Source organism: Sorex araneus, chromosome 6 (genome assembly GCF_027595985.1).
Source record: "Sorex araneus isolate mSorAra2 chromosome 6, mSorAra2.pri, whole genome shotgun sequence".
Classification (NCBI taxonomy): Eukaryota; Metazoa; Chordata; class Mammalia; order Eulipotyphla; family Soricidae; genus Sorex; species Sorex araneus.
Genome location: NC_073307.1, coordinates 147,775,860 through 147,800,297, shown reverse-complemented (window position 1 = coordinate 147,800,297; position 24,438 = coordinate 147,775,860). Strand labels below are relative to the sequence as shown.

At 43.9% G+C, this 24,438-nt stretch overlaps 1 protein-coding gene and 1 non-coding gene across 8 annotated transcripts in view; both read left to right on the top strand.

Moving 5' to 3' along the window:
* Positions 1-23,991, top strand: part of CKAP5 (cytoskeleton associated protein 5) — a 118,096-nt gene extending 94,105 nt beyond the window's left edge. The window contains exons 29-45 of one of the 7 annotated variants that reach the window (XM_055142283.1): positions 460-609; positions 1,426-1,629; positions 3,254-3,389; positions 3,953-4,146; positions 6,948-7,120; positions 7,348-7,371; positions 9,102-9,275; positions 9,472-9,592; positions 14,242-14,421; positions 14,843-15,030; positions 15,965-16,040; positions 16,746-16,934; positions 17,027-17,164; positions 17,784-17,867; positions 17,956-18,115; positions 23,075-23,181; positions 23,278-23,991. In XM_055142283.1, coding sequence (XP_054998258.1) covers positions 460-609; positions 1,426-1,629; positions 3,254-3,389; positions 3,953-4,146; positions 6,948-7,120; positions 7,348-7,371; positions 9,102-9,275; positions 9,472-9,592; positions 14,242-14,421; positions 14,843-15,030; positions 15,965-16,040; positions 16,746-16,934; positions 17,027-17,164; positions 17,784-17,867; positions 17,956-18,115; positions 23,075-23,181; positions 23,278-23,517 — 2,538 coding nt within the window. In that variant the 3' untranslated portion in view covers positions 23,518-23,991. Of the gene's footprint in view, positions 1-459; positions 610-1,425; positions 1,630-3,253; positions 3,390-3,952; positions 4,147-6,947; positions 7,121-7,347; positions 7,372-9,101; positions 9,276-9,471; positions 9,593-14,241; positions 14,422-14,842; positions 15,031-15,964; positions 16,041-16,745; positions 16,935-17,026; positions 17,165-17,783; positions 17,868-17,955; positions 18,116-23,029; positions 23,182-23,274 lie in introns of all 7 variants that reach the window. The other 6 variants (XM_055142282.1, XM_055142279.1, XM_055142278.1 and 3 more) reach the window with 6 other exon arrangements.
* Positions 3,652-3,761, top strand: LOC129406372 (small nucleolar RNA SNORD67). The gene has a single exon (XR_008630972.1). It is a non-coding gene; the product is annotated as a small nucleolar RNA SNORD67 (small nucleolar RNA).
* Positions 23,992-24,438: the final 447 nt, after the last annotated feature.

Here is a 24,438-nt window from a genome sequence, read left to right as displayed (position 1 = left end):
CCAGTTCTTTTTCAGGAGCCGTTTACTTGTTTAGTCTTATTCTTTTAATTAACAATAATTTTCCTAGTGGGATCCTGACCCCTGCCACATTCCCAGATACAGCACCATTCAGGGAGTGACCCCTAGGACTCCAAGCACTGCTGGGGCTTAAGCTAGGAAAACATAGGGGAGTGAAATATGCCTTGGTGATAGGGTACATGCCTTAGGTATAAGTATAATAGGCACTGGATTTGATTCTCAGCACTACCAAAAGAATCTGTCATCAGAAATTCATACGGCTTAAATGATAGAGCAAATGCCTCCCATATATATGCTTGTGAGACCCTGAGTTCATCTCAGGCTCCATAAAAATAAATGAGATGCCTAATCACATTTAATGATGCAGCTGTTTTAAGTAGAATTCTCTGCTTCTTTTCAGTTGAACACATAGCCCCTCCTCACACTTTCGTGTTTTTTCAGGTTCTGAAGTGGAATTTTACTACCCCACGGGATGAATATATTGAGCAACTAAAGACTCAAATGTCTAGCTGTGTAGCTAAATGGTTACAAGATGAGATGTTTCATTCAGACTTTCAGCATCATAACAAAGCCCTTGCTGTCATGGTTGATGTAAGTTTATAATAGAAAATTATGCATGTGTCTTAGACATTTGAAAATTTGAACCCAGTGAAGTGATCAAAGTTTGACTTAAAAGAACCCGAGTTCAGGGGCTAGAGTGGATAGTACAGCGGGTAGGGCTTGCATGCGGCCGACCCAGGTTCGATTCCCAGCATCCCATATGGTCCCCTGAGCACCACCAGGAGTAATTCCTGAGTGCATAAGTAATCCCTGTGCATTGCCAGGTGTGACCCAAAAAGTTTAGAAAGAAAGAAAGAAGGAAGGGAGGGAGGGAGGGAGGGAGGGAGGGAGGGAGGGAAGGAGGGAGGGAAGGAAGGAAGGAGGGAGGGAGGGAAGGAGGGAGGGAGGGAGGGAGGGAGGGAGGGAGGGAGGGAGGGAGGAAGGGAGGGAGGGAGGGAGGAAGGAAGGAAGGAAAAAGGAAAGTCTGGCACATGCCCTTTAAGCCCATATTCTCCCTTAAGTATGAATCTCATTTGTCTCGATGTTTCTTTACTTTCTTATTTCCACCCCGTAGAAGCCTGTGTTCTCACTTAAACACACACTTCTCCCTCACTCTCTCCTCACATCTTTCTAAATAAGTTTCACTAAAAACTATTCTTGCTTTACAAAAATAAAAAATAAAAAATCTGGAATATACTGTCTTTAGAACTATCTTGTTACTTGATAGAATAAATAATGGTGTAGCTACAATTTTGCATCTGAAAATGGAGACGTAAAACTCAATCTTTAACCTAGTAAAATTTAAGAAGTGTTTGCCTAACAACATGTATGGTCTTATTTTTGTTATTTTTCTTGTTTGGTTTTAAGCACTTGGAAAGTGAAAAAGAGGGTGTGATAGGTTGCCTGGATCTTATCCTAAAGTGGCTTACTTTGCGGTTTTTTGACACCAATACAAGTGTCCTAATGAAAGCCCTGGAATATTTAAAACTGCTCTTCACCCTGCTAAGTGAAGAGGAATATCATCTCACTGAGAACGAAGCCTCTTCCTTCATCCCCTATCTCATTCTCAAGGTAACATGGATTGTTTGGAGGGTATTTTGGCTGGGGGATGAGGGGTGGTTTTGTTGTTGTTGTTTGTTCCCTCTGCCTCTCCGTCTTCCCTTCTTTTTTATTGCTATCTTTCTGTAACTGAGAGCTGCACACGTGCCTTGCCACAGTGCTTGCACATTTGCTCAGCAGGGCTCCGTTTCGTACTTGAGGTATACTGCAGCCACTGTGGTGCTCACACACTTGCTAGCCAACAGTCACGCCTCTGACGGGAGCCGTCACACATCTCTTTAGCTGCAACACACACTCCTTTTTGTGGTGATCACACACACTTCGCTGAGCTGCCAGGTTCATGCTAAGCTCATGTGGAATATCAAGTATTTGAATGTGTAGCCATACAGCTGCAAGGCAGACACTCTGAGCCTTTGTGCTATCCCTCTAGGCCCTAATGTGGTGGGGTTTTTTGTTTGTTTTAGAGGTGTGTGTCTGTAAGTGTTTTATGATGGTTGTTTGTGGTACTAATAGAACCCAGGGCCTCACATATGTAAAGGAAATGCTAAGCTATATCCTTGGCCTCTATTATATTGTTTTCACACTAGAAGACTTAAATTTCTGGCTGCTTAATTCTTTTTTGTTTTCTTTCCCCCACCTTTCCCCCTTCCCCCCCACACACCTCCCATACCCATAGGACCTACTTCAGACTCAGTGTTCAGGATTTGCTCCACAGATAATCAGGGACTGTGCAGTGTTAGGATTAAACCTGGACCTTAGAGCTGGAGAGACAGTGAAGCAAGTGGGCTGTTTGCCCTGATAATAGCCGACCCAGGTTCAATCCCCTGGTACTCCTTATGGCCTCCTAGCCCTAGCAGGAGTGATCTCTGAGGACAGAGAAGCCTTGGACACCACTAGGTGTGATCCCCATTAAACTGAACCTGGATTACATGCACTCAACTTATTGAGCTACCTCTCCAGCCCTTAAAAAACCTTAGTTCTGAAACCTTTTTCGTCTTGGTTCATCTGACGGTACTCGGGCATCTCCTGACTAAATGCTCAGGAGACTGGGTGCCAGGATTAATCCCAGGGTTCCTGTATGCTATACTGTCCTCTAGCCCATTGAGTCATCTTCCTAGTCCTATTTCTTAAACTTAGGTTCTCATTCTCATTTTTTTTTGTTACAAGTTGATACCTTTCACCACACAGTCTGCACCTTTTTTTTCAAGATTTTTGGGGGCCGGAGAGACAGTACAGCAGATAGGGCATTTGCCTTGCATACGGGATCTCCAGCATACCATATTGCCCCCCAAGGCCCACCAAGAGTAATTCCTGAGTGCAGAGCCATTAGTAACCCTTGAGCATCACCAGGTGTGATCCAAAAAGAAAGAAAAAAAAAGGTTTTTTTTTTTTTGGATGCTTGAGAGATAGTATAGTGAGTTAAGTGTTTGCCTTGCACATGACTAACCAGATTTCATATTCAGCATCCCACATGGTCCCCAGAGCAACACCAGGAATGATAGCAGAGTGCAGAGCCAAGAGTAACCCCTGAGGCATCACTGGATGTGGCCACAAAACAAAAGAGAACAAAAATATAAAAATATAATTTTGTTCCTGAGAAGTTGCTTCACTTTATCATCGTTTCCTTGTTGACTAGGTTGGAGAACCAAAGGATGTCGTTCGTAAAGATGTCCGTGCCATCTTGGACCGGATGTGCCTCGTCTACCCAGCCAGCAAAATGTTCCCATTCATTATGGAAGGAACCAAATCCAAAAATTCTAAGCAGAGAGCAGGTAAAGCAACAATTTAAATTGAGGGCTCGGAGCAATAGTGCAGTGGGTTGGGTGCTTGCCTTGCACAGGACCTACCCAGGTTCCATCTTCAGCATCCCATATGGATCCCTAAGCACCACCGGGTGTGACCCAAATGCTAATAAATAAATAAATAAATAGAGACATGAGTCTTTCCAACAGTAACCTTAAAAGAAGTCGTTTCTAGGTGGGTGGGAAGTATCTTCAGTGTCTGCATGGTTGATTCTAGCTTTCTGAATTGTGCTGTGAGAGTGATGAGTTGCACACTGGTGGAGCCAAGTATCAGGTGATACAGGCACCACTCAGTATCACCCTGTTGACAAAATCAAGTGCACAGGGGCCATCTGACTCACAAGCATCCCTTCCTTCCACAACTACTGCTGCAATACTGTTTTATTGTGTGGGGAAGGCATTAAATAAGGGAGAAATCCAGGCAAAACCAGCTAATGTTTTAATCCATGTATACCAAGAGAAACTAATCTAGGTAGGTCTTTGTGCCAAATGTATTTTACATCTCAGTAATTTAATCTTTCTCCTACCAACAGAGTGCCTGGAAGAGCTTGGGTGTCTAGTCGAGTCCTACGGCATGAATGTTTGCCAACCCACCCCGGGAAAAGCCTTAAAGGAGATAGCAATTCACATCGGAGACCGTGACAATGCTGTCCGCAATGCTGCCCTCAACACCATTGTGACAGTCTACAATGTGCATGGGGACCAGGTGTTCAAACTGATTGGAAACGTGAGTGACTTTCCTCTAAATATGACACCATATTGTAAAACAAATCTCAAGACTTTTTTTAGGTGTTAGGTTTTATGTCATCTCAACTATAGCCAATTTTTTTTGACCTATCAAAGTATCCTAGAATCCTGATAATAAACCCTCCAGGGTGTAGGACAGTTAGGCTGTATTTTACTGTACTTCACACTTCCCTTTGAATTATCTACTCCTAGCAATTTGCTTTTATGAAGGAGAGAAATTTTTGAAGCAAGAAATCTAGGCCACTCGGGGATTTTAATTTTTCTTAGCAGTCCGCAGTGAATCTTTTGGGGAGGTTTTGGGGGAAGAAAGTGAGGGAGGACTTTCAAGCAAGGCTCAAGGGCCTGAGGCCCCCTGCTCAGCAATTCTCAGTCAGCCTAACCGGCAGTTCAATGTGTGAAATGAGAATTGGTTCTGCAAGGCCCTGTCGGTGCTAGGGTTTGTTCAGACCACCCAAATGGTATTCACAGGTCTCAGGGGCTACACTGTGTTGCTCAGGGGACTTTGTGGCTGCAAGGGCTCAGTCTGAAACTCTCTATTGGACCGTACTCAGTAAACCTTAATATGTTTTGTTTTTTATTGAACCAACTACTCATTTGTGTGTATTGTGAATACTGGTACCTGTCAGATCAAGATCGTTTTTTTCTTTTTTGGGGGAAGTGGTAGTGAATTGAGCCAAAATCAGAGGTTATGCCCAATTCTATGGGTGTAGGGGCTTCTGGTAGTTTTCAGAGGACCATACGATGACTAGACATGAATCAGGGTCAGCCACACGCAAGTTAAGCACTTTAATCCCTGTACTATCTTTCCGGCTCCAGAATGGGAATCTTGAGCTTCAGCAATAGTTAGCCAGACTCTACAGGCGCATTAGGTTCAGCTTCTCACTCCCTACTACTTTGAACCAGTTGCTATTTTGGCAGGACCTCAGTTCTTCCCTTCATTTACCTGTTAGCATCACACATATTCACAGTATGCTTAAATATTTATACTTGTAAGGGTCAGGGATATAGCTCAGCATTAGAGCACTTACTTAGTATATGTGAGATCCTTGAATAAATGTAATTAATTCTCCACCACAGGCCAGTGAAGGAAATAGAGCAGCTATGATTTCTACAGATGGTTATAAGTGAAATGTCTCACCATGTGGTCCCATAGCTAGTTAGTAACACAACCAAAATAGGGAAACCTTCATTGCATGTTTGCAGCTATCTCCTTCTTTCATATGTTTTCTTATATAGCAAGGTGTAAAAAATACAAATGCACACACGTGCGTGCAGAGGAAGGTGATGTGATGTGTGGTGTTCGAGGGCTCTCGGGGTGGCGCTCTCTCCTCTCTCGCTATTTACGCTCGGTGCTCTCAAGCCACTGTATGGACCAGATCAGGATGGCTCCTACTTGTACTCTGCTTCAGTGTGTGTCTCTATGCTCTCTTCTCTCTGTCTCTCTATCTCTGTCTCTGTAGTCTTTCCTTTGTTCTCTTCCAACTTCTCTCTGTCGTCTCTCCTCTGGTCTCTTCTGACCTCTCTCTCTCTCTCTCTCTCTCTCTCTCTCTCTCTCTCTCTGTCATCTCTCCTCCTCTTCTGTGTTTTCTCTCTTGCTTCTGTGTCTTCTCTCTCGCTTCTGTGTCTTCTTTCTTGCTTCTGTGTCTTCTCTCTCCCCACTTCTGTGCCTTCTCTCTTGCTTCTTTTTCTTCCTTCTTGCTTCTATGTCTTCTCTATTTCTCTTACAATCTTAGTTTATATAGCAATCACATAGGGTGGTACACAAAGGTGGGTTGAACATTAACAAATCAGCAAAGAGGGGTAAGACCACTCCTCCAAGAGATTAACAAAATCTCATCTAAGGGTATTACTCCAGATTACTAGGAGATCCGCTCAAGAGCGGGATCCCATCCAGGGTGTGTCACTTTCTTTTTTCCTCAGCTAGTAATCCACTTAAATACTTATAGTAAATTTACTTCTAATATTTCTAGCAATGTCATTCTGTATGAGCACAGTAAGAGATATATCAGATGTAAAGTTTATTTCTTTCTGAGGACATTCACTATATATTTCAGACCACAGTCCTCAGGCCAAGATTAGTCTTCCTAGCCCCAGCAGAGTCCTAGTCTCATCATTACTTTTGAATCATTACAGCATTTGTCTATGACCATGCTCTCAACTTATAGTTGAGTATTATGGCGCTTTGGCCTGACCCATTTCGATGCCAGGGTAGCTCACAGCTTGCCTTGGGTCCATTCCGTCCCTCATCGGGACCTTGCTTTTGGGGTGCTAGGAACTAAGGGCAACTGAGTCGAGAAAGCAGATGCCCAGGAGTAAATATTATTGGAGTCAATCAACTCCCAAGTTACAGAGCATATTAACTGTCTTCCTGTGTCCATATAGAAAGGACATTGCTTTAAGGTAAACTAAATTCCCTGCGGCAAGGCTAAAAGGACAAACCCAATGTTATCCTACAGCAAAGCAAGCATTGATTTAGGATACAGTGTTTTGAGGGTTGGAAGGTGTACGGGAGGGGAGATAATGACACTTAACTTGCACACAGCCAACACATAGTTTCCATGGACCACCAGGGGTCATTCTTGAGCACAGATCCAGAAGTACCTGAGTACCACAGATGTGACCCAAATTTATCCCCCACCCCAGTCAAAAAGATGTGTTTTGAGAGTAAATGTATTTGCTTTGATGTAAAAGAAGGTATTCTTGAGTCTTCCAGTTAGGGTTTTAATTTCCTCTTACTCCTGTGAGGGGTGTGCTACTAAATTTAACTCGGCCTCTTTATAGCTTTCTGAAAAGGATATGAGCATGCTTGAAGAAAGGATCAAGAGGTCAGCTAAGAGACCTTCTGCTGCACCAATAAAACAGGTGGAAGAGAAACCTCAACGCTTACAAAACATGAACTCCAATGCCAACATGCTCCGCAAGGGACCTGCTGAGGACATGTCCTCCAAACTCAAGTATGTAGATGGAGTAAATCAGAGGATCTTTGTGGACTTTGCCCTGTGTGCTCAGAGCTTATTCTGTCACATCTTACGTTCTTGTAACCATTATCATGCATGACAAAGTGTCCTAGTAAATGTCTTGTAAACTATTGTTTAACCTTTGTTCTTCATTGTCTTTGTCTTTGTCTTAAAACCACTTCTAAATAGTCTTGTGCCTTCTTTCACTGCTTTTCCGTGGACAGAATTATGTATCGCACTTATAGGATGTAAGTACTGCCTGCTAATTTCTCATTAGCAGGGCTCTTATATCTTTCTAACTTCTGACTTGGATTCATCCCCTCTGGAGGGTGTTTGGTGTCAAGTTTATAATCAGGGTAGATGGTGCCCATAGGTATCCAAAAAGCAAACCATCCACAAAAGTTCACTGACTATGGGGGCTGGAGAGAGAGTACAATGGGTAAGGCACCTACCTTGCACATGGCTGACCCATATGAGTGATTCCTGAGTGAAGAGCCAGTAGTAACCCCTGAGCATTGCGAGTGGGGTCCCGAGAGAGAGAGAGAGAGAGAGAGAGAGAGAGAGAGAGAGAGAGAGAGAGAGAGTTCACTGGCAAATAGGAATGGCAAGTCAATGTCATGCTAAAATATTAGTTCACCTTCTTCCCTTGTGTTGTATTTGATCATGCTTAGATTCCTGTTTTTCAGATTAGGCTATATAAAATATATGCAACCCAGAGTTGGTTAGGGAACTCAAAATACTGCCTCTAGGCAGGACGTCTCTATTTTGCATTTTTTCATGAATTTAATCTTAAAGCAATTTGATTGAAAACCTTGAATACATATTGCTTGGATATAATGTTACCCCTGACCTATCATTAGTGAATATTCCTAAACTAGGTGACCTGACTGCCCCCTCAGAGTATAAAATATACTGTATAATGTATGAAATGATGCTTCTGATAAGAAAAACACAAACATGGTTAATTTGGAAGTGGAAAAAAAACTAATCAATCTAGATTTGTTTTAAATTTTTGCTGAGAAGTAGTAAACTTTGTGGTGCTGAAGAGTTAATAAAGGTGTCTTGCCTTGCACTCAGCCAGCCCAGATTCTACCCTGGACACTGTATATGTTCCTCAAGCACCACCAGGAGTGGTCCCTGAGCACAGAGCCAGAAGTAAGCTCTGAGCACCACTGAGTGTGGCCCAAAATACACTCAGTGGTATAGGAAGGGAGATAATAAACAAAATATCAATACTTCTTTGTCTTCCCTGCCAGACAGGTAATGGCAATACAAGGTTTGTTGGCTTTAGTGAACTTGAAAGAATAGTTCACTGTTCTAGGGGCAGAGAGATAATGTATCGGCTAAGACCATTGCTCTGCACATGGTCTGCCTTGATTCAGTCCCTGACACTGCATAGTTTTGGGTCCCCCAAGCAACACCAGTTGTGACCCCTGAGAACAGAGCCAGAAGTAGTCTCTGAACACAGCCAGTTTTTGTAGCCCAAAACATAAGAATGATAAAAGTTTAAAATTGGGCCCAGAGTGATAATACTTCTTTACACTCGACCAGCCCGAGTTGATCTCTGGTCTTATGGTCTTCAGCCTGGAGTGATTTCTGAGTGCAGAGCCGGGAGTAAGATCTGAGTAAACAGCTGAGCATGATCCAGGTGGGGTGGGAAAAGGTTTAAAACTTTTCAGGTGCTATACAAGTTAGAGTCCATGGGCAAGAGAGATAGTGCAGTGGTTGAGGTAGTTGTGCCTCCGCCCTACCACCCCCCATCCCTAAAATATGTTCTTTGCACTCTCAGGATATTCATGAAGCAGGGTGATTGACATTGAAGCCACTTGATTAGATTCAAGGAACTTAAATCTTTCAGCGGGGCTGAAACCAGAAGTTGAACATCTGTCTTGAAGCTTTGGGGCAACTGGCAATGTTACTCTTGCCGTTTGCTTAAGAAGTCTCTTATAGTTCAAGAGCTTCCTTTTGCTTCCCCTAGCCAAGCCCGAAGCATGAGTGGGCATCCTGAGGCATCCCAGATGGTTCGCCGAGAATTTCAGCTGGATCTTGACGAGATTGAGAATGACAATGGTACAGTCCGGTGTGAAATGCCAGAACTTGTTCAGCACAAACTGGATGATATTTTTGAACCAGTCCTTATTCCTGAACCCAAGTAAGTTGACCTCTTTCATAGACTTATAAGCAGATTGTGATTATCAGAGCACATAGCATGAACAGAGTTCCGTGTACAATTTAAACATTTTTATAACCATTCTTACTAATAACAGTTCTTTAATAGGGAATTATATAATTTCAACTCAGTTGTTTTGTGATAAAGTTTGAATTTTTCCCTTTACTCTGCTGTCTAGGATCAGAGCTGTTTCTCCACACTTTGATGATATGCACAGTAATACAGCATCCACAATTAATTTCATTATCTCCCAAGTAGCCAGCGGTGATATCAACACAAGTATCCAAGCTCTGACTCAGGTATGTACGGGTTGCTACCAATGACAGTGATTCCACTGGCCAACATATTCTATGAGAATAATGAGTTTTACATGCCTTAGGAAGGCAGGTAGTTATTACTTGCCTCAAAAGATACAGATCTAGATATTGAACATAGCATTTTTATAACTTTATTCACCGAAGACTGAAGATATACATTCAGTAGGTAATATGGACCCTATTTCCTGGAATTCCACTTAGATTTCAGTGGAAATAAGAAAATCTCAGGTAATAGCAATTGCTGTCTAACTCAGAGGCTAGGCAGTTAACTAAAAGAGCTATAGCCTGTGCTTTGCATGTAGAAGCACTCGCTTCTGTACCCAGCCCTGCATGTTCCCCCGGCCCCACTGAAAGCATACCTGCACCCCAGGCACTGAGGCAGGAATAACCCTCTTGCCCTGTCAGGTGTGGGACAAACAAACGTACATATGTAATCTCAAATAGGATGATTGGAGAAAGGAATTCTCTCTTCCCATCCCACCCCAGTTTTTGATGATGATGATGATGATGATGATGATGATGATGATGATGATGATGATGATGATGATGATGATGATGATTGATGATGGTTGGTTTTGGAGCCATACCCAATGGTGCTCAGAACTTAGTCCTCTCTCTACACTCAGTGATCACTCCTAGTGGAGCTCATGGGACCATGTGGGGTGTCAGAAATCAAACCACCTTCAAAGACAAGAGCCTCACCCCCTGTACTGTTGTTCCGGCCCCACCTATTAGCAGTTTTGATGTTGGAGGAAAATAAACTGAGGGGATGGGAATCCTGTAAAATAGTGACTTGAATAAATGTTTCCCCACTTCCCTTTATGTCAGCTTCGATTCAAACCTGTAAATTGACGATGTAGTCCTTGGGGGCTGCTGCTGCTACTGCTGGACGTGTGTGTGTGTGTGTGTGTGTGTGTGTGTGTGTGTGTGTGTGTGTGTGTGTGTGTGTGTGTGTGTGTGTGTGTGTGTGTGTGTGTGTGTGTGTGTGTGTGTGTGTGTGTTGCTCGCATAGTTGTAGACCATCTGAAGGGGGTTGAGGTAAGGTGTGATTGGTCATTTATATAGATAAACATTTGGCTGAGGAAATTCTCTTTTTCTTTTTTTTTTCTTTTTTTTTTTACTTTTTGAGTCACACCTGGCGATGCACAGGGGTTACTCCTGGCTCTGCACTCAGGAATTACCCCTAGCCGTGCTCAGGGGGCCATATGGGATGCTGGGATTTGAACCCGGGACGGCCGTGTGCAAGGCAAACACCCTACCCGCTGTGCTATCTCTCCAGCCCCATGGCTGAGGAAATTCTCTTGGGGAGATCAACTCAAGGAGACACTTTGTCTCCCAGGGACATCTACATTGTTTCATCTTTCCTTCTAATTGTATTAATTATCAATACTTGCCGTTGTTTGGATAAACACAATAAGAGACAAAGATCCCAACACTTAGTTCTCTGGGCTGAGAGCAAGCAAGGCTTTTACCGTAAATCACAGACTAAGTTCTCAGGCAGTTCAGTTTGTCCTTCCCCATGGGGGTCCTGTCTCTTAGGTTGTCACAGTTTGCATCAAGACCATGCATTTATGCTTTCTATAATGTCCCATTTCGATGCCGGGTAGTTTTGCCACTCACCCTGGGTCCATCCCAGTCCCATGGCGGGATCTCCCTTTTGGGATGTTAGGAACTACAGAAACTGAAGCTTGAGTCAAGTAATTATGACCAAGTAATTATTCCCAGGAGTAGATATATTTCAGCATCAATCAACTCCCAAATATTAGCATAGCATTAATGGTCTTTCTGTGTTTAACCAAAGAACATTGCTGTATAGTAAAATATAAAAAGGCTATAGGGGAAATAGAAAAGCAGGTACAAACATACAACACTTCAAATACAAAGCAGTACAAATACAAGTTCAGAATTACCAGTAAGTTTTGGCTTATAAGTAATCAAGACTGACTTGCAGAATTGTGACAATGAGAGGTGAAATGCAAGGGAAAAGTTAAAGATAAACTTTTAACTAAGTTAGGGATGTTAGCAAGGGCATATTAAACTTCTCAGGAAGGAAGATAGGGTGCAATTGATTGATGAAGCCTAAAGCACTTAGGGTTAATATCCAACACAAAGCAAAGGTTGAAGATGGACTTTAACCAAATTAGATGTTAGCAAGGGCATGGTAAACTTCTCTGGGAGGAGGAAAGGGGCAATTCACCGGTGAAGCCTAAAACACTTAGGGTTGATATCTAACACAAACCCATCCATCTTTTGAGTAGATGCTACTGCTTCTGGTAGATTATAAATGAAGTGGGTATGGGATAAGTCCCAAGCTCAGTCTTGAAAAGGTAGAAGATAATTCCAACACCAAAAATCCTGAAGAGAGAGACCTCTCTTTATTTTGGGGGGGTGGGGGGTAACACTTTTTTTTAATAAAGTTTACAATATTACATTCAATATTTCAGTCCCAATCCCACCACCTTTGCACCTTCCCACCACCATTATTTTACCAACACCACCCAAGCCTGCTCCAAAAGGCAGATACTAAATAATTTATTTTGTATTGCTTTTTATGAATAGTCCACTAAAAATGATCCAAAAAGGTTTCCTTAGAGGAAAGTATGTGAAAATTGTTGTAGCTCACCTCAGAGCCATTAAGGCCCTATATAAGAGATCACTAACATGTTATAGCTTGAGACTTGTGTGCATATATGTGCATATATATACATATATGTGTGTGTGTGTGTGTGTGTGTGTGTATGTATATATACTTTATCAAGATCAGTTGCCTTCTACCTTACATTCCATCAGATGTGGTATGCTACTCTTGGTATATCAGTGGCATAAAGTATGAGATGTCACAGGGCCACGTTTATAGCTGTGCACTCCAGGAATTCTAAAATTTTTAATTGGGTGCTAGAGCTAGAGTTAAATTTTTAACTGGATGGTGATTTGGGGGTCTGGAGGCATCTCTGTGGCTTATTGTCCTCTTAGATTTATTTGTGAGTCTCTAGATCGTGGCCGTTAATGAACTTATATAGCATCCAGAGGTATTTCTTGCGCATGACTGCCAGACACCTGGAAGCACACGGAGATGGTGGGAGGGCGCCCATTCCCGACTCCGTGCAAGCCTGGAGTTTCAGTCACAAAACCCGCATACCTGAGCTTTTTAGCGGATTTCTTCTCATGTATGAGGGGCACATCCCAAACCTATAAAGATCAGCCATGAGCATGGTGGCCATTGAGTTCTGGAGTTTTTGGCTGCTGGGGTTCTGTTGGGGCAAGTGGAGGAGAGATCACTCTTTGGAGATAATTAGGTTCTGTAAAGAAGAACAACATTGGCTTGTGTAAGTGTTAGTGATTGGACCTGGTGATTGCCTGCCCTCCACGGATCTCTGTGGAGCTGGATCATAGGTTGAATTCATTGTCTGAGGATACAGAAACTTAGTTTTGTACCTTCAGCAACTGAAGAGCAGGATGGCTTCACTTACCCTGTGTCAAATGATAAACTGCTTGCCAACTGATTAACCACCAACAACCAGGACAGAGCTTGGTATCTCCCACTATTCTCAGATTTCCCTAGTAGAGAGTTTTCAAAGCCAAGGGTTTTGGAAGCAGGCTAAGAATGAGTCCTAAATAAGTGAACAAGAATAATATAAAGGACCACACTTGGGGCTGGAGTGATAGCACAGCGGGGAGGGCGTTTGCGTTGCACGTGGCCGACCCGGGTTCGATTCCCAGCATCCCATATGGTCCCCTGAGGACCGCCAGGAGTAATTCCTGAGTGAAGAGCCAGGAGTGACCCCTGTGCATTGCCAGGTGTGACCCAAAAAGTTAAAAAATAAATAAATAAATAATAAAGGACCACACTTTCCAGTTGACTGGAAAGAATGACCAAATAACCAAAATGCACATGGAAAAAATGAATCTGCTGAAGGAGACAAGATGATAAGGGGCGGAAGGGAATATGTAGAAATATTTAAGATTATATCCTTGTAGGAATTTTTCTCAGTAAAACAAAACCAAAAGAGCACCATGATTTTAGAGCTCTTTATTTGAGTAGATAAAAGAAAGAACAGATAATACAGAAATCAGATTAGGGCCGGGGAAATAACTCAACAATCTAAGGTCCGTGCTTTGCATGCAAGAGGCCCAGGTTTGATCCCCGGGACCACATGGTTCTCTACACACCATAGATGGTCTTTCCAAACCACATAGCCCCCATCACCACTTAACATAAAATAAATTAATTAAATTTAAGTTATTTGGACAGTTAATCTTGAATATGACTCCTTTAGCAATAAGGTCTATTAGTAACTTGCCTATCTTATTTCAAGATAAACTGTTGGAAGTCCTTGACTAGGAAAGATCCTCAGACTGGAGAGAAACTATAGAGATCAAAGCAATTGGGTCACACCCGGCAAATAAAGATTACTCCTGGCTCTGCATTCAGTAATTACTCCTAGTGGTGCTCAGGGGACCATATGGGGTGCCGGGGATCATCCTGGGTCTGCCACATGCAAGGCAAAAGCCCTACCTGCTGAACTATCGCTCATGCCCCAGAAATACCCTTTTATTATCTTCCTGCTACTGAGAAAGTGTGAAGGTTGAAAATTACATGTTGGTCTTTTTGTTGTTGTTGTTTTAATCAGATTGATGAAGTCCTGAGACAAGAAGACAAAGCCGAAGCTATGTCCGGCCACATTGATCAGTTTCTCATAGCCACATTCATGCAGCTGAGACTCATTTACAACACACACATGGCAGATGAGAAATTGGAGAAGGATGAGATCATCAAATTGTACAGCTGTATCATTGGCAACATGATTTCAGTAAGTCATCTCCGCAGGTGTCCTGGGCTTTCCTTTAATCCCTTCTCCCTCCCGGGTTCTAAATCCCAAGTCAGTCAGGTGTCCTAGTAAGTCTTTGTCACTTGTAGGATTTTACATGCCAGCTGCTACATCCAGTGGGATTGGGTGGCACTCTGGCTACTTTTTGTTAGGAGGCTTAACTACCTTGAATTGTTTCTGTCACTTTCTTCATCTGGCATGGTGGATTCTAACTGACTTCATATAATATTTATGATCTTACAAGGAAGGAAGCACTATAGTAAGAGTTGGGGGAAAGGTGATTATGTCTTCATAACACTCTGAAATTTAAGAAATCCATTTGTTTACTAGATTATGCCAGTTGTGTTACCTTCCTTGCTGTCTATTGATGTTCATGTCTCCCTGACACCATTTTTATTGATAGCTGTTTCAGATAGAGAGTCTAGCCCGGGAGGCCTCCACTGGAGTACTGAAAGATCTGATGCATGGCCTCATCACCCTGATGCTGGACTCTCGAATTGAAGATCTGGAGGAAGGACAACAGGTGATCCGATCTGTAAACCTCTTGGTGGTGAAGGTTCTGGAGAAGTCAGATCAGACCAACATTTTGAGGTATATCGGTACTCTCCACTTTAGAGCCTAGAGCATCCTCTCTTCTTGTCTTTTCGTAGGAACCAAAAGTCACTAGATTATTTGTAACTTGAAATTTCCCTAGTAAATTGATTTCTTTCTTTAACTTACAAACTAAAGGTGTTCTAACATGAGTCAGCAGATCAAATCTGTAACAACTTCAGCAAGCCAGTGCATCTCACAAGTTTTCTAAAAAAGACTAAGGTTTATCAGCTGACACCTTTTCCTTGTACATCTCAGTATTTTTCTTTCTCAATTACCAACAACAATGAAAAATAACTTTATTATTTATAAAGTGGCAACTTAGAGCGAATGAATGATGTTATTTTCTTAATAACTGAATATCAAATAATCAAAGATAATTTCTGGTCAATGAACTCTTTGTAAAAAGTTCTTTGTGGACCACACCCAACCATGCTCTGGGAACACTCCTCAGGGATCACATGGGGTGCCAGGGATTAATTCTAGGTTGGCTGGGCTCAAGGCAAACATCTACCAACTGTGCTGTCTCTCCAGCCCCACTCTATGCTTTAAATGGTTAGAGAATGTTTACATTTGGTCTGTCCTTGATTAATTGTAATTAGAATTCAGGCTTGAAACTTAGTCTATTAATGGATTTTTTTTTAATTAAATCACCGTGAGTTACAAAATTAGAGTTATTCATGGTTGAGTTTCAAATATACAGTATTCCTGCTCCCATCCCTTCGCCAGTGTTCCATTTCCCTCCACCAGTGTCCTAAGTCTCCCTCCCGTCCCCCCAAGCCTGCCTCTTTGGCTGACACTTTCTTTTTTCCTTTCAGGACTGGTTTGTAGTACTCTTACTGAGAGGATATTATGTATATCACTTTACCTCTTTCAGCACCTAGTTCTCATCCAAAGTGAGCCTTTATCATTATTGGATTTTTTTCCCTTTTAGTGCCCTACTTGTTTTGCTTCAAGACAGCCTACTAGCAACAGCCAGTTCTCCCAAATTCTCAGAGCTTGTTATGAAGGTAAAAATTCATTTCTTTCAAAAGAGCAATGTTTTGTTAAAGTATGGTGGAAGAGGAGCTGGAACTAAGATTCAAACTATGACACATCTGAAAATAATTTGTCTCCAATTTTCCCTTCCTCCAATATATACTCAAAGCTCACACCTAAGTATCTCATGCACTGAAAGGAAGTGCTGTGATAAATATCTCACCAGTATGGCAAAAAACTGAGGCAAACTCATTTATTTGTAGGGAAAATATGCACAGCTCTGTAATATTTGGGTCTTTTTTTGGAAGATGCCACCTGTTTCTAAAATATTATAATATCATTAATATCCTTTAATAATATAAAATATTTGGTCTTCTTGGTTTAGATTTGGCTAAGTAACATAATTACTCTCAGTGTTCAGCAAATCCAGGAGTTTGCACATTTTCTTATCATTTAGAAATTTTCTCTTTAGGGAGTGGGAAAGAGTTTACCTAGTGATAATTACATATATATCCTTGATCCTGCTTTAGAAATAGTTCAGTGCTTAGGAAGGTGGAGACAAATTCTTCTCATTCTTCAGTTATTCCTCCTATACCCAACAGTATGCATGGGCTCATCCTGAGTGTGCTCAGGACACCATACGTATATGGTGCCAAGGATCAAACCAGGCTCTGCTGTATGAAGTCAAGTGCTTTAACCCTGTACTCTCTCTCTCTCTTCCTTTTTTTTTTTAATAGTGTCTCTGGAGAATGGTTCGATTGTTACCTGATACCATCAACAACATTAATCTAGACAGAATTCTTTTAGATATACACATTTTCATGAAGGTTTTTCCCAAAGAGAAATTGAAACAATGCAAAAGTGAATTTCCCATAAGGACCCTAAAAACATTGCTGCACACTTTATGCAAATTAAAAGGACCCAAGGTGAGTGAGAACAGGCACTGGTTCCTGAGGGAGCTTACGGGAACATGCTGGAAACAGCATTGCTACCATTTGAATATTCTTGTCTCCCACAGATCCTCGACCACCTCACAATGATCGACAACAAGAATGAGTCGGAGCTGGAGGCCCACCTCTGCCGCATGATGAAGCACAGTATGGACCAGTCAGGGAGCAAGTCTGACAAGGAAACCGAAAAGGGAGCATCTCGAATAGTGAGTGCCCTGAGAGTCCATTTATCATGAAGATACAGCATTAGTCCTGTCTCTAAGCACTCAGTCCCTCCTACTATGTATGACACTGACCCATTTCTACCTTGGAACCTTTAAACAGGCTACAAGGATGAAGCATTATGAGGTATCCTTTGTTCTAAGGACAGTTTTGTGTCCAAGCCTAAGGCAACTAGTAACTAGATGGAGTGAGTGTAGGCCCAGTTTTCTCAGGGAGGAATGGGCCAGTTCCTTCCTCTTCAGCTGAGTGGTTCTGCTGCAGAGCCTTAACATTGGTGCTTCTGTTTCAGCAGGAACATACCTCTAAGAATTGAAATTTGAGGGGCTGGAGCAATAGTACAATGTGCAGAATGTTTACTTTGTACATAGCCAACCCAGGTTTCATCCTCAGAATCCCATATAGTCCCCCAAGCACCTATAGGAGTAATTCCTGAATGCAGAGCCAGGAGTAACTCTTGAACATCACTGGTGTGGCCCCCCCAAATTAAAAAAATTTAAAAGGAACTGAATTTTGAGACCTTTTCCATTCTTAGGCTATACCACTTGTTCCTAAGTTCAGCCTAACCAACCAAGCCTCCTTATTGTCTGTCTTTTAAATTTTCAGGATGAAAAATCATCAAAGGCCAAAGTAAATGACTTCTTAGCTGAGATATTTAAGAAGATTGGTTCTAAAGAGAACACCAAAGAGGTGAGAAGGAAGAAGTTGGGTTCAGTGGGGCCATTTTGGAGAAAGGATCACTAATTACCAATCATCCCACCTCTTTTTGTTAACCTAGGGCCTAGCAGAGTTGTATGAATACAAGAAGAAATATTCAGATGCTGACATTGAGCCATTTTTGAAAAACTCCTCACAGTTCTTCCAGAGCTACGTTGAGAGAGGCCTCCGGGTGATTGAGATGGAGAGGGAGGGCAAAGGCCGGATTCCCACTTCAACAGGTAATTGTTTCCTCAAGTTGTTCCCAGAATGAGGTCAATAGCTTAGGAACCAGCAACTTCACCAATTATATCAGTTCCCTCGGTTCCGGTTCCCGGCCCCTCGGCATTAGCCGCTCCTCTGACAGTGGTCATCTCTTGGTTTCCTGACTTGACCTGTTGTTACTTTGTGCCATGGGTCAGACTGCCTCTAGACAGTTCATCTGAGAGGTTCAAGCAGAAGTACAGTGGGTAGGGCGTTTGCCTTGCAGTTGGCGGATCCAGATTCAGTCCCCAGCACAAGCATTGCCTGGTATGCCATCCCCACCCCACCCCCACCCCCCAAAAGATAATAAAAACCCTTCACCTAAGACCAGGAAGGAGGGCTAAGGGGTTCAGACAGAGTCCTGTGACTTCCAGTCCCAGTGCTGCCTACCTGCGCCAGAGTGACCCTGACACTCCCTCTGCTGCGCTCTCCACTGGGGCTGGGGCGGGGGGCTGGGTGAAGGAGCGATTCCTTTTGTGGCTTCTGGTCTGTGTTCCCTTGGTTTCTTCCAACCTTGCTGTTCTTTCTGGTCTCTTTGTTTCTTTTCTCTGAGTTTTTGTTAGTATCATTCTCAGAGCTCACTCACATCTATCTGCACATCTCTCAGCTTCACAGTCACTGCTCCAGGAGATTACCCACTTCCCTGGATGCTGGAGGACTAGCCCCCATCTAACTGCTTTCCCGATGTATAATATCAAACATGTCACGGACATTTTCTGAAGCCTCTCCTTTATTGGTTGGAATTTTTTTTATTTCGGTCTTTTGTTTTGTTTGGGGGCCACACCTGGCAGTACTCAGGGCTTACTCCAGGCTCTGCACTGAGAAATCGCTCCTGTTGGCACTCTGGAGACAATATAGGATGCCAGGGGTCGAACCTGGTTGATCACATGCAGATCTAGCATCCTACCCACTGCACTACTGCTCCAGCTCCCTCAAAGTCTTTTTCATTGAGGAAAAGCAGAGATCTCCTTATTGCAGCCCTGTTATACCCATCTCCTGCTCCTTGCCCAGAACCTCATTCCACTTCAGTCCCATTGCTAATTTGCGGTGTACACCAGGCATATATCTTCTAGGGCCTTTCTTGTTTTGTTCAGTGTCTTTGTTTGGGGGCTATATCAGCAGTGCTCAGTGCTCTGCGCTGAGGGATCACTCCTAGCTGGTGTCCGGAACCATATGGGATGATAGAGATCAAACCTCAGTCACTATCAATGAGAAAGCTCCTAAAACTTGCAACTCTGGCTGGAGAGAGAATTCAGAGGACCAGAATACATATTTTGCATTCTGTACACCCAGTTTAGTCCCCAGCAGCACATGGTCTCCCTAAACCGTGTTAAAGTTCTCCCCTCAACAAATTTTTTAAATTAAAATTTGTAAAAATATTTGTTTGCAGGGCCTGAGAGATGACCCGAAGGGTTGAATACGCTTTGCTGTCATGCATGGCAAAAAACACCTCAATAATTTTTAAATGAGGGGCTGGAGCGATAGCACAGCGGGTAGGGCGTTTGCCTTGCATGCGGCCAACCCGGGTTCGATTCCCAGCATCCCATATGATCCCCTGAGCACCGCCAGGAGTAATTCCTGAGTGCATGAACCAGGAGTAACTTCTTTGTATTGCTGGGTGTGACCAAAAAAGAAAAATAATAATAATTTTTTTAATGAAACTTGCTACCCATTTCTCAACCCTCTGTAGTACTTAACTACTCTTAACATACCATGTAATGTATTCTTAGGTTGTTTGATGTCTGTCTGCTAGAATTTAAAATACCCAGGTGTGGCCCTGGAACTATAGTACAGGATGTAAGGCATCTGCTGTGCATGCAGCTGACCTGGGTTTATCCCTAGCATCTTATATGGGCACCTGCTCCCACTAGGACTAATTCCTGAGCACAGAGCCAGGAGTAAACACTGAGCATAGCCGGGTGTAGGCCAAAAACAAAAAATAAAATACCCAGGACTAAGGGGTTTTTTCCTTTCACCTAGCATATGATAGGCATTCAGTAGTTATTTGCTAAATGAAATGAATGAATGCCTATGCTGGACTGAGCTGTAGTGGAAAAGGAGAGTAACTAAATTACTGTGCATAGGATAGGATCTGGAACAGAAGAAAGTAGTGAGAGGTGGCGGTTAAAGAAAACAACTGTCAACAGCTTTAAACCAAAACAGATATTCTCAACTTCAGAAGTTCCCACTCACTTTTTTGCTGTGTTTGTTTTGGAGGAAGGCTTTCTTTGAGGAGTGGGGGATGGAGAGCACACCTGTTGGTGCTCAGGAGTTACTCCTGGCTCTGCACTCAGTATCACTCCTGCCGGTGATCAGGGAACCATATGGGATGCAGGACTCAAAGCAGGCGCCCTATTCGCTGTGCTATTGCACTAGCCTCTGTTCCCACTCACTCTTAAACTTGCTGAGCTGGAGTTTTGAATTTGGAGTTTTGGTCTTAGTTTGGCGGGTCAGCCCTGAGAGTATTCAGAAGCCACTCCAGGTGGTGCCCAAGGGACAGGTAGTACCAGGAATCAAACCCAGGGCTCTCCGTACATTTCCACCCTTTGCTCCCTGCTAGGCTGATGTGTTTGATTTTATTTCCTAAAGTGTACTGAGCAGAATGTTTAATCACCACACATGAGCATCTTATTGTTTGATCAGAGTCAGGCTTTCTTTTCTCATTTCTAGGTAAGAAATCTGGTGATATCCACCATCTAATTGATCCTTTTGGCCTTTTTGGCACCTCGAAGTATACACATGTGTCCCACCGATTATATCATGTCTTTCTGATTAAACAGTCATCGGGGCTGGAGCGATAGCACAGCAGGTAGGGTGTTTGCCTTGCACACGGCCGACCTGGGTTCGATTCCCAGCATCCTATATGGTCCCCTGAGCACTGCCAGGGGTAATTCCTGAGTGCAGAGCCAGGTGTGACCCCTGTGCATCACCGGGTGTAATCCAAAAAAGAAAAAAAAAATTAGTCATCTGCTCCTGCTGTCATTTACTTTTTTCTTCATTTCTCACCTCTTCAGGTTTTCATACTTCCCAGCCTGGGAAAAGGTGAAAACAGTTTTTCCAATGTCTGGGACACATGTTTTATCTGCAAGAACCCTACATTTGATCCTTGGCATCATTGGGAGCAGCGCCCTGAGTACCCATGTCAGGAGAGCTCTAAGCCCCTTCATGTGTGCATCCCTCCCAACAGAAGGGCTCCCTTTCACCCTACAAGAACCTCTTTCACTTTTCTGCTTAATCACAAGGAAATTTTTCTTCCCAGGACCTCAACTTTTTGGTGTATGTAATAAATTTTCAGTATTATCAAGTTGGCTATTTTTGTTTGGGGGTCTTTTTTGTTTGTTTCCTGGGCCACACCTGGAAGTGCTCAGGGATTACACATGTCTCTGTATTTAAGGATCAGCGCTCAGGAGATCATATAAGGTGCTGGGGATCTAACCCCAGCCACATGCCAGACAAGTACCTTACCTAGTTAGTGTACTATTTCTCTAGCCCTGATTTTCTATTTGTTCTTCTTTATTTTGAGCCATACCTGGCAGTTTTCAGGGCCACCTTCTGGCTTTGCTGAGGAGTTGGTCCCAGCAGTGCCCCCCACCCCGCCCGCCCACACACACACACGCATTACACCATACCTACTCACCCACCTACAAAGCATGTGCTCATCCTGTTGAGCTTTCTCTGGCTCCTAATTTTGGGGTCACACCTGGTGGTACTTAGGCCTATTCCTGGCTCCATGTTTAGGGAGTCACTTGGGTGCGGGTGATGTGCGGTGCCAGGGATCAACCAGGGCCTCCAACATGCCTGGTCCTTTGATCTGGCTCCCTGGCCCAAATTGGGTTTCTTTGTTTTGGGGAATTTGTTGATTGGCTGGGGTAATTTTTTTTTTTTTTTTTACTTTCTTTTTAGGAATGTTTTGCTTTTGGCCCAGACCATATGCAGTGCTAGGGATCAAACTAGGGTTGGCCACATGTAAGGCAAGCACCTTACCCCCTGTGTTATCTATCTGGCCCTATCATTTTGATAGTTCCCTACTGATTAGCATGTAATGGAGAACAACTTTTCATATACCTACCAGAATGCCTGGAGTTTTTTCTGTTTGTACTTTTTGGATTTCTTAGTTTGCTTTTTGGTTTGGGGGCCATACCCAGCAGTGCTCAGGGCTTTTCTTGACTCTACTCAGGGATTACTCCTGGATCAAACCTGGGCCGACCGCATGTGAGGCAAGTGCCCTACCCACTGTACTATCTCTCTGCCCCCCCACCCCTCACTGCCTTTATTTTTCACTTATTTGAAATTTAGGTGCCATGATGGTGGTATGGTTTTGATTTTCCCCTCTCCTACCAAAATAGTGATTTTCATGTTGGGGGTTGTAGACACTTGAATTCTTGTGCCTTTTGGTATGTTTTCTGAACACCTCAGTTTCCCCCCTTCCTCCCCGCCACCCCCCTCCGTGGTGCTGTGGGTCAAACTCAGGGCCTGGTGCGTGCAGGCATGTGCTGCAGTCCTTTGTGCTGTCGCCCCAGGTTCTGTCTGTGCTCCTTGCCCCTCCCCTCTTTGCATGAGAGTCTCCTTACAGCGCCTGTCGCACTCTCGCAAACATTGGCAGTCCTTAAGTTCGTTAGTTGCACAGTCACAGAGTATGTCGGAGCGGGTTAGCTGTCTGGATCGCAACACTGGCCCAGCTAACTGTGTGCCTCTGACTCCGTTCCAGAAGCTCACACTCTGCCGATGTCCCGTACTTCAGGACACCCATTGTCCCCGACTCCAGGTGGGGTTTTGGGGCTTTTAGTTTCCAGCCTCAGCAATCTTCAGGGCCCAAGCAGTTCCCTTGGGTAGCTGGGCCTTAGGAGCTGGGGCGTGTGTCTGTCTGAACAGTCTTTCTGTGCGTCCTCTAGGCATCTCCCCACAGATGGAGGTCTCATGCATGTCCACCACCACAGGCACAGTGTCCTCCATCGTGAACTCAAATGGAGAGGAGGTGGGGCCCTCCGTCTACCTGGAAAGGCTGAAAATCCTGCGGCAGCGCTGTGGTCTGGACAATACCAAGGTACTGACCCCTCCCTGCCGGGGCCCGAGGTGGGGGGTGTGGTTGTCCAGCCGCCTGCGGGCCGGCTGAGCCGCTGTCGGCTTCTTCTCTTAGCAGCAAGACGATCGGCCTCCGCTCACTTCTCTGCTCTCCAAGCCAGCCGTCCCTCCCGTGGCCTCGTCCACGGACATGCTGCACAGCAAGCTCTCCCAGCTCCGCGAGTCCCGAGAGCAGCACCAGCACGCAGAGCTGGACTCAAACCAGACTCACTCCTCAGGAACTGTGCCCCCCTCCTCCACGGCCAACATCGACGACTTGAAAAAGAGACTGGAGAGAATAAAGAGCAGTCGCAAGTGAAGCTGCCGTCCCCGGCACCCCGCAGCTTTAGTTTACTAAACTAGAAGTCCTCATAGTTGACGTGGCCTTGGCAGGCCCGGCGTACACAGACTGGTTGTATGTATCATACGTGGACCTGGGGGGAGGAGTTGTTGTGGCACAAGTACTTGTACATACTCTGCTTCTCCCGCCAGCGTCCTGCCGCGCTAGCAGACTGTCTGTGTAGTAGTTTAGTGTACAGACTTGTAAACAAGCGCTGCCTCCTCTCAGCTCAGCCTAGTTTTACTGTCCTATTTCTTTGATTTGTAATTGTTTATTTGTAAAGTTGTCCTAATCTTTCCTTACTACTAGAAACTCTTTTAATAGTTTTCCATTCAGTTTGTGAGCTCTTTCCCTGTAGCCCCAAGGGGTCACTGTATTCTGTATGAAAGCATGGCATGATACAACTAATTTAAGAGTCTTTTATAAATAAAGTTTGCATTAACTATAACCATCTCCCCAGACACTCCACGTTTGCGAATTGTGCTCAGGGACCAGATGGCTCCTTGGTCCGTTAGAAGCAGCCCTTTTCTTTGCTGCTAAGACTTTTACTCCTGTGGAATAGGAGGAATTCACTTGCGTGCAGCTTCCTGGGCTATAGAGATGGTCATTCCTCCTCCCTGCTTATAGCTTTGGTTGTGAATTCCCCTCCGCCGCTGCTGGCTCCAGAATGATCTGGGGCTTTTTTTTTTTGGTAACACCTGACGATGCACAGGGGTTACTCCTGGCTCATGCACTCAGGAATTACTCCTGGTGGTGCTCAGGGGACCATATGGGATGCTGGGAATTGAACCCGGGTCAGCTGCATGCAAGGCAAACACCCAACCCGCTGTGCTATTGCTCCAGCCCCTCTGGGGCTTTTTGACCAAGTATATGTGAGATTGTGTTGGCACTGCAGCTGGA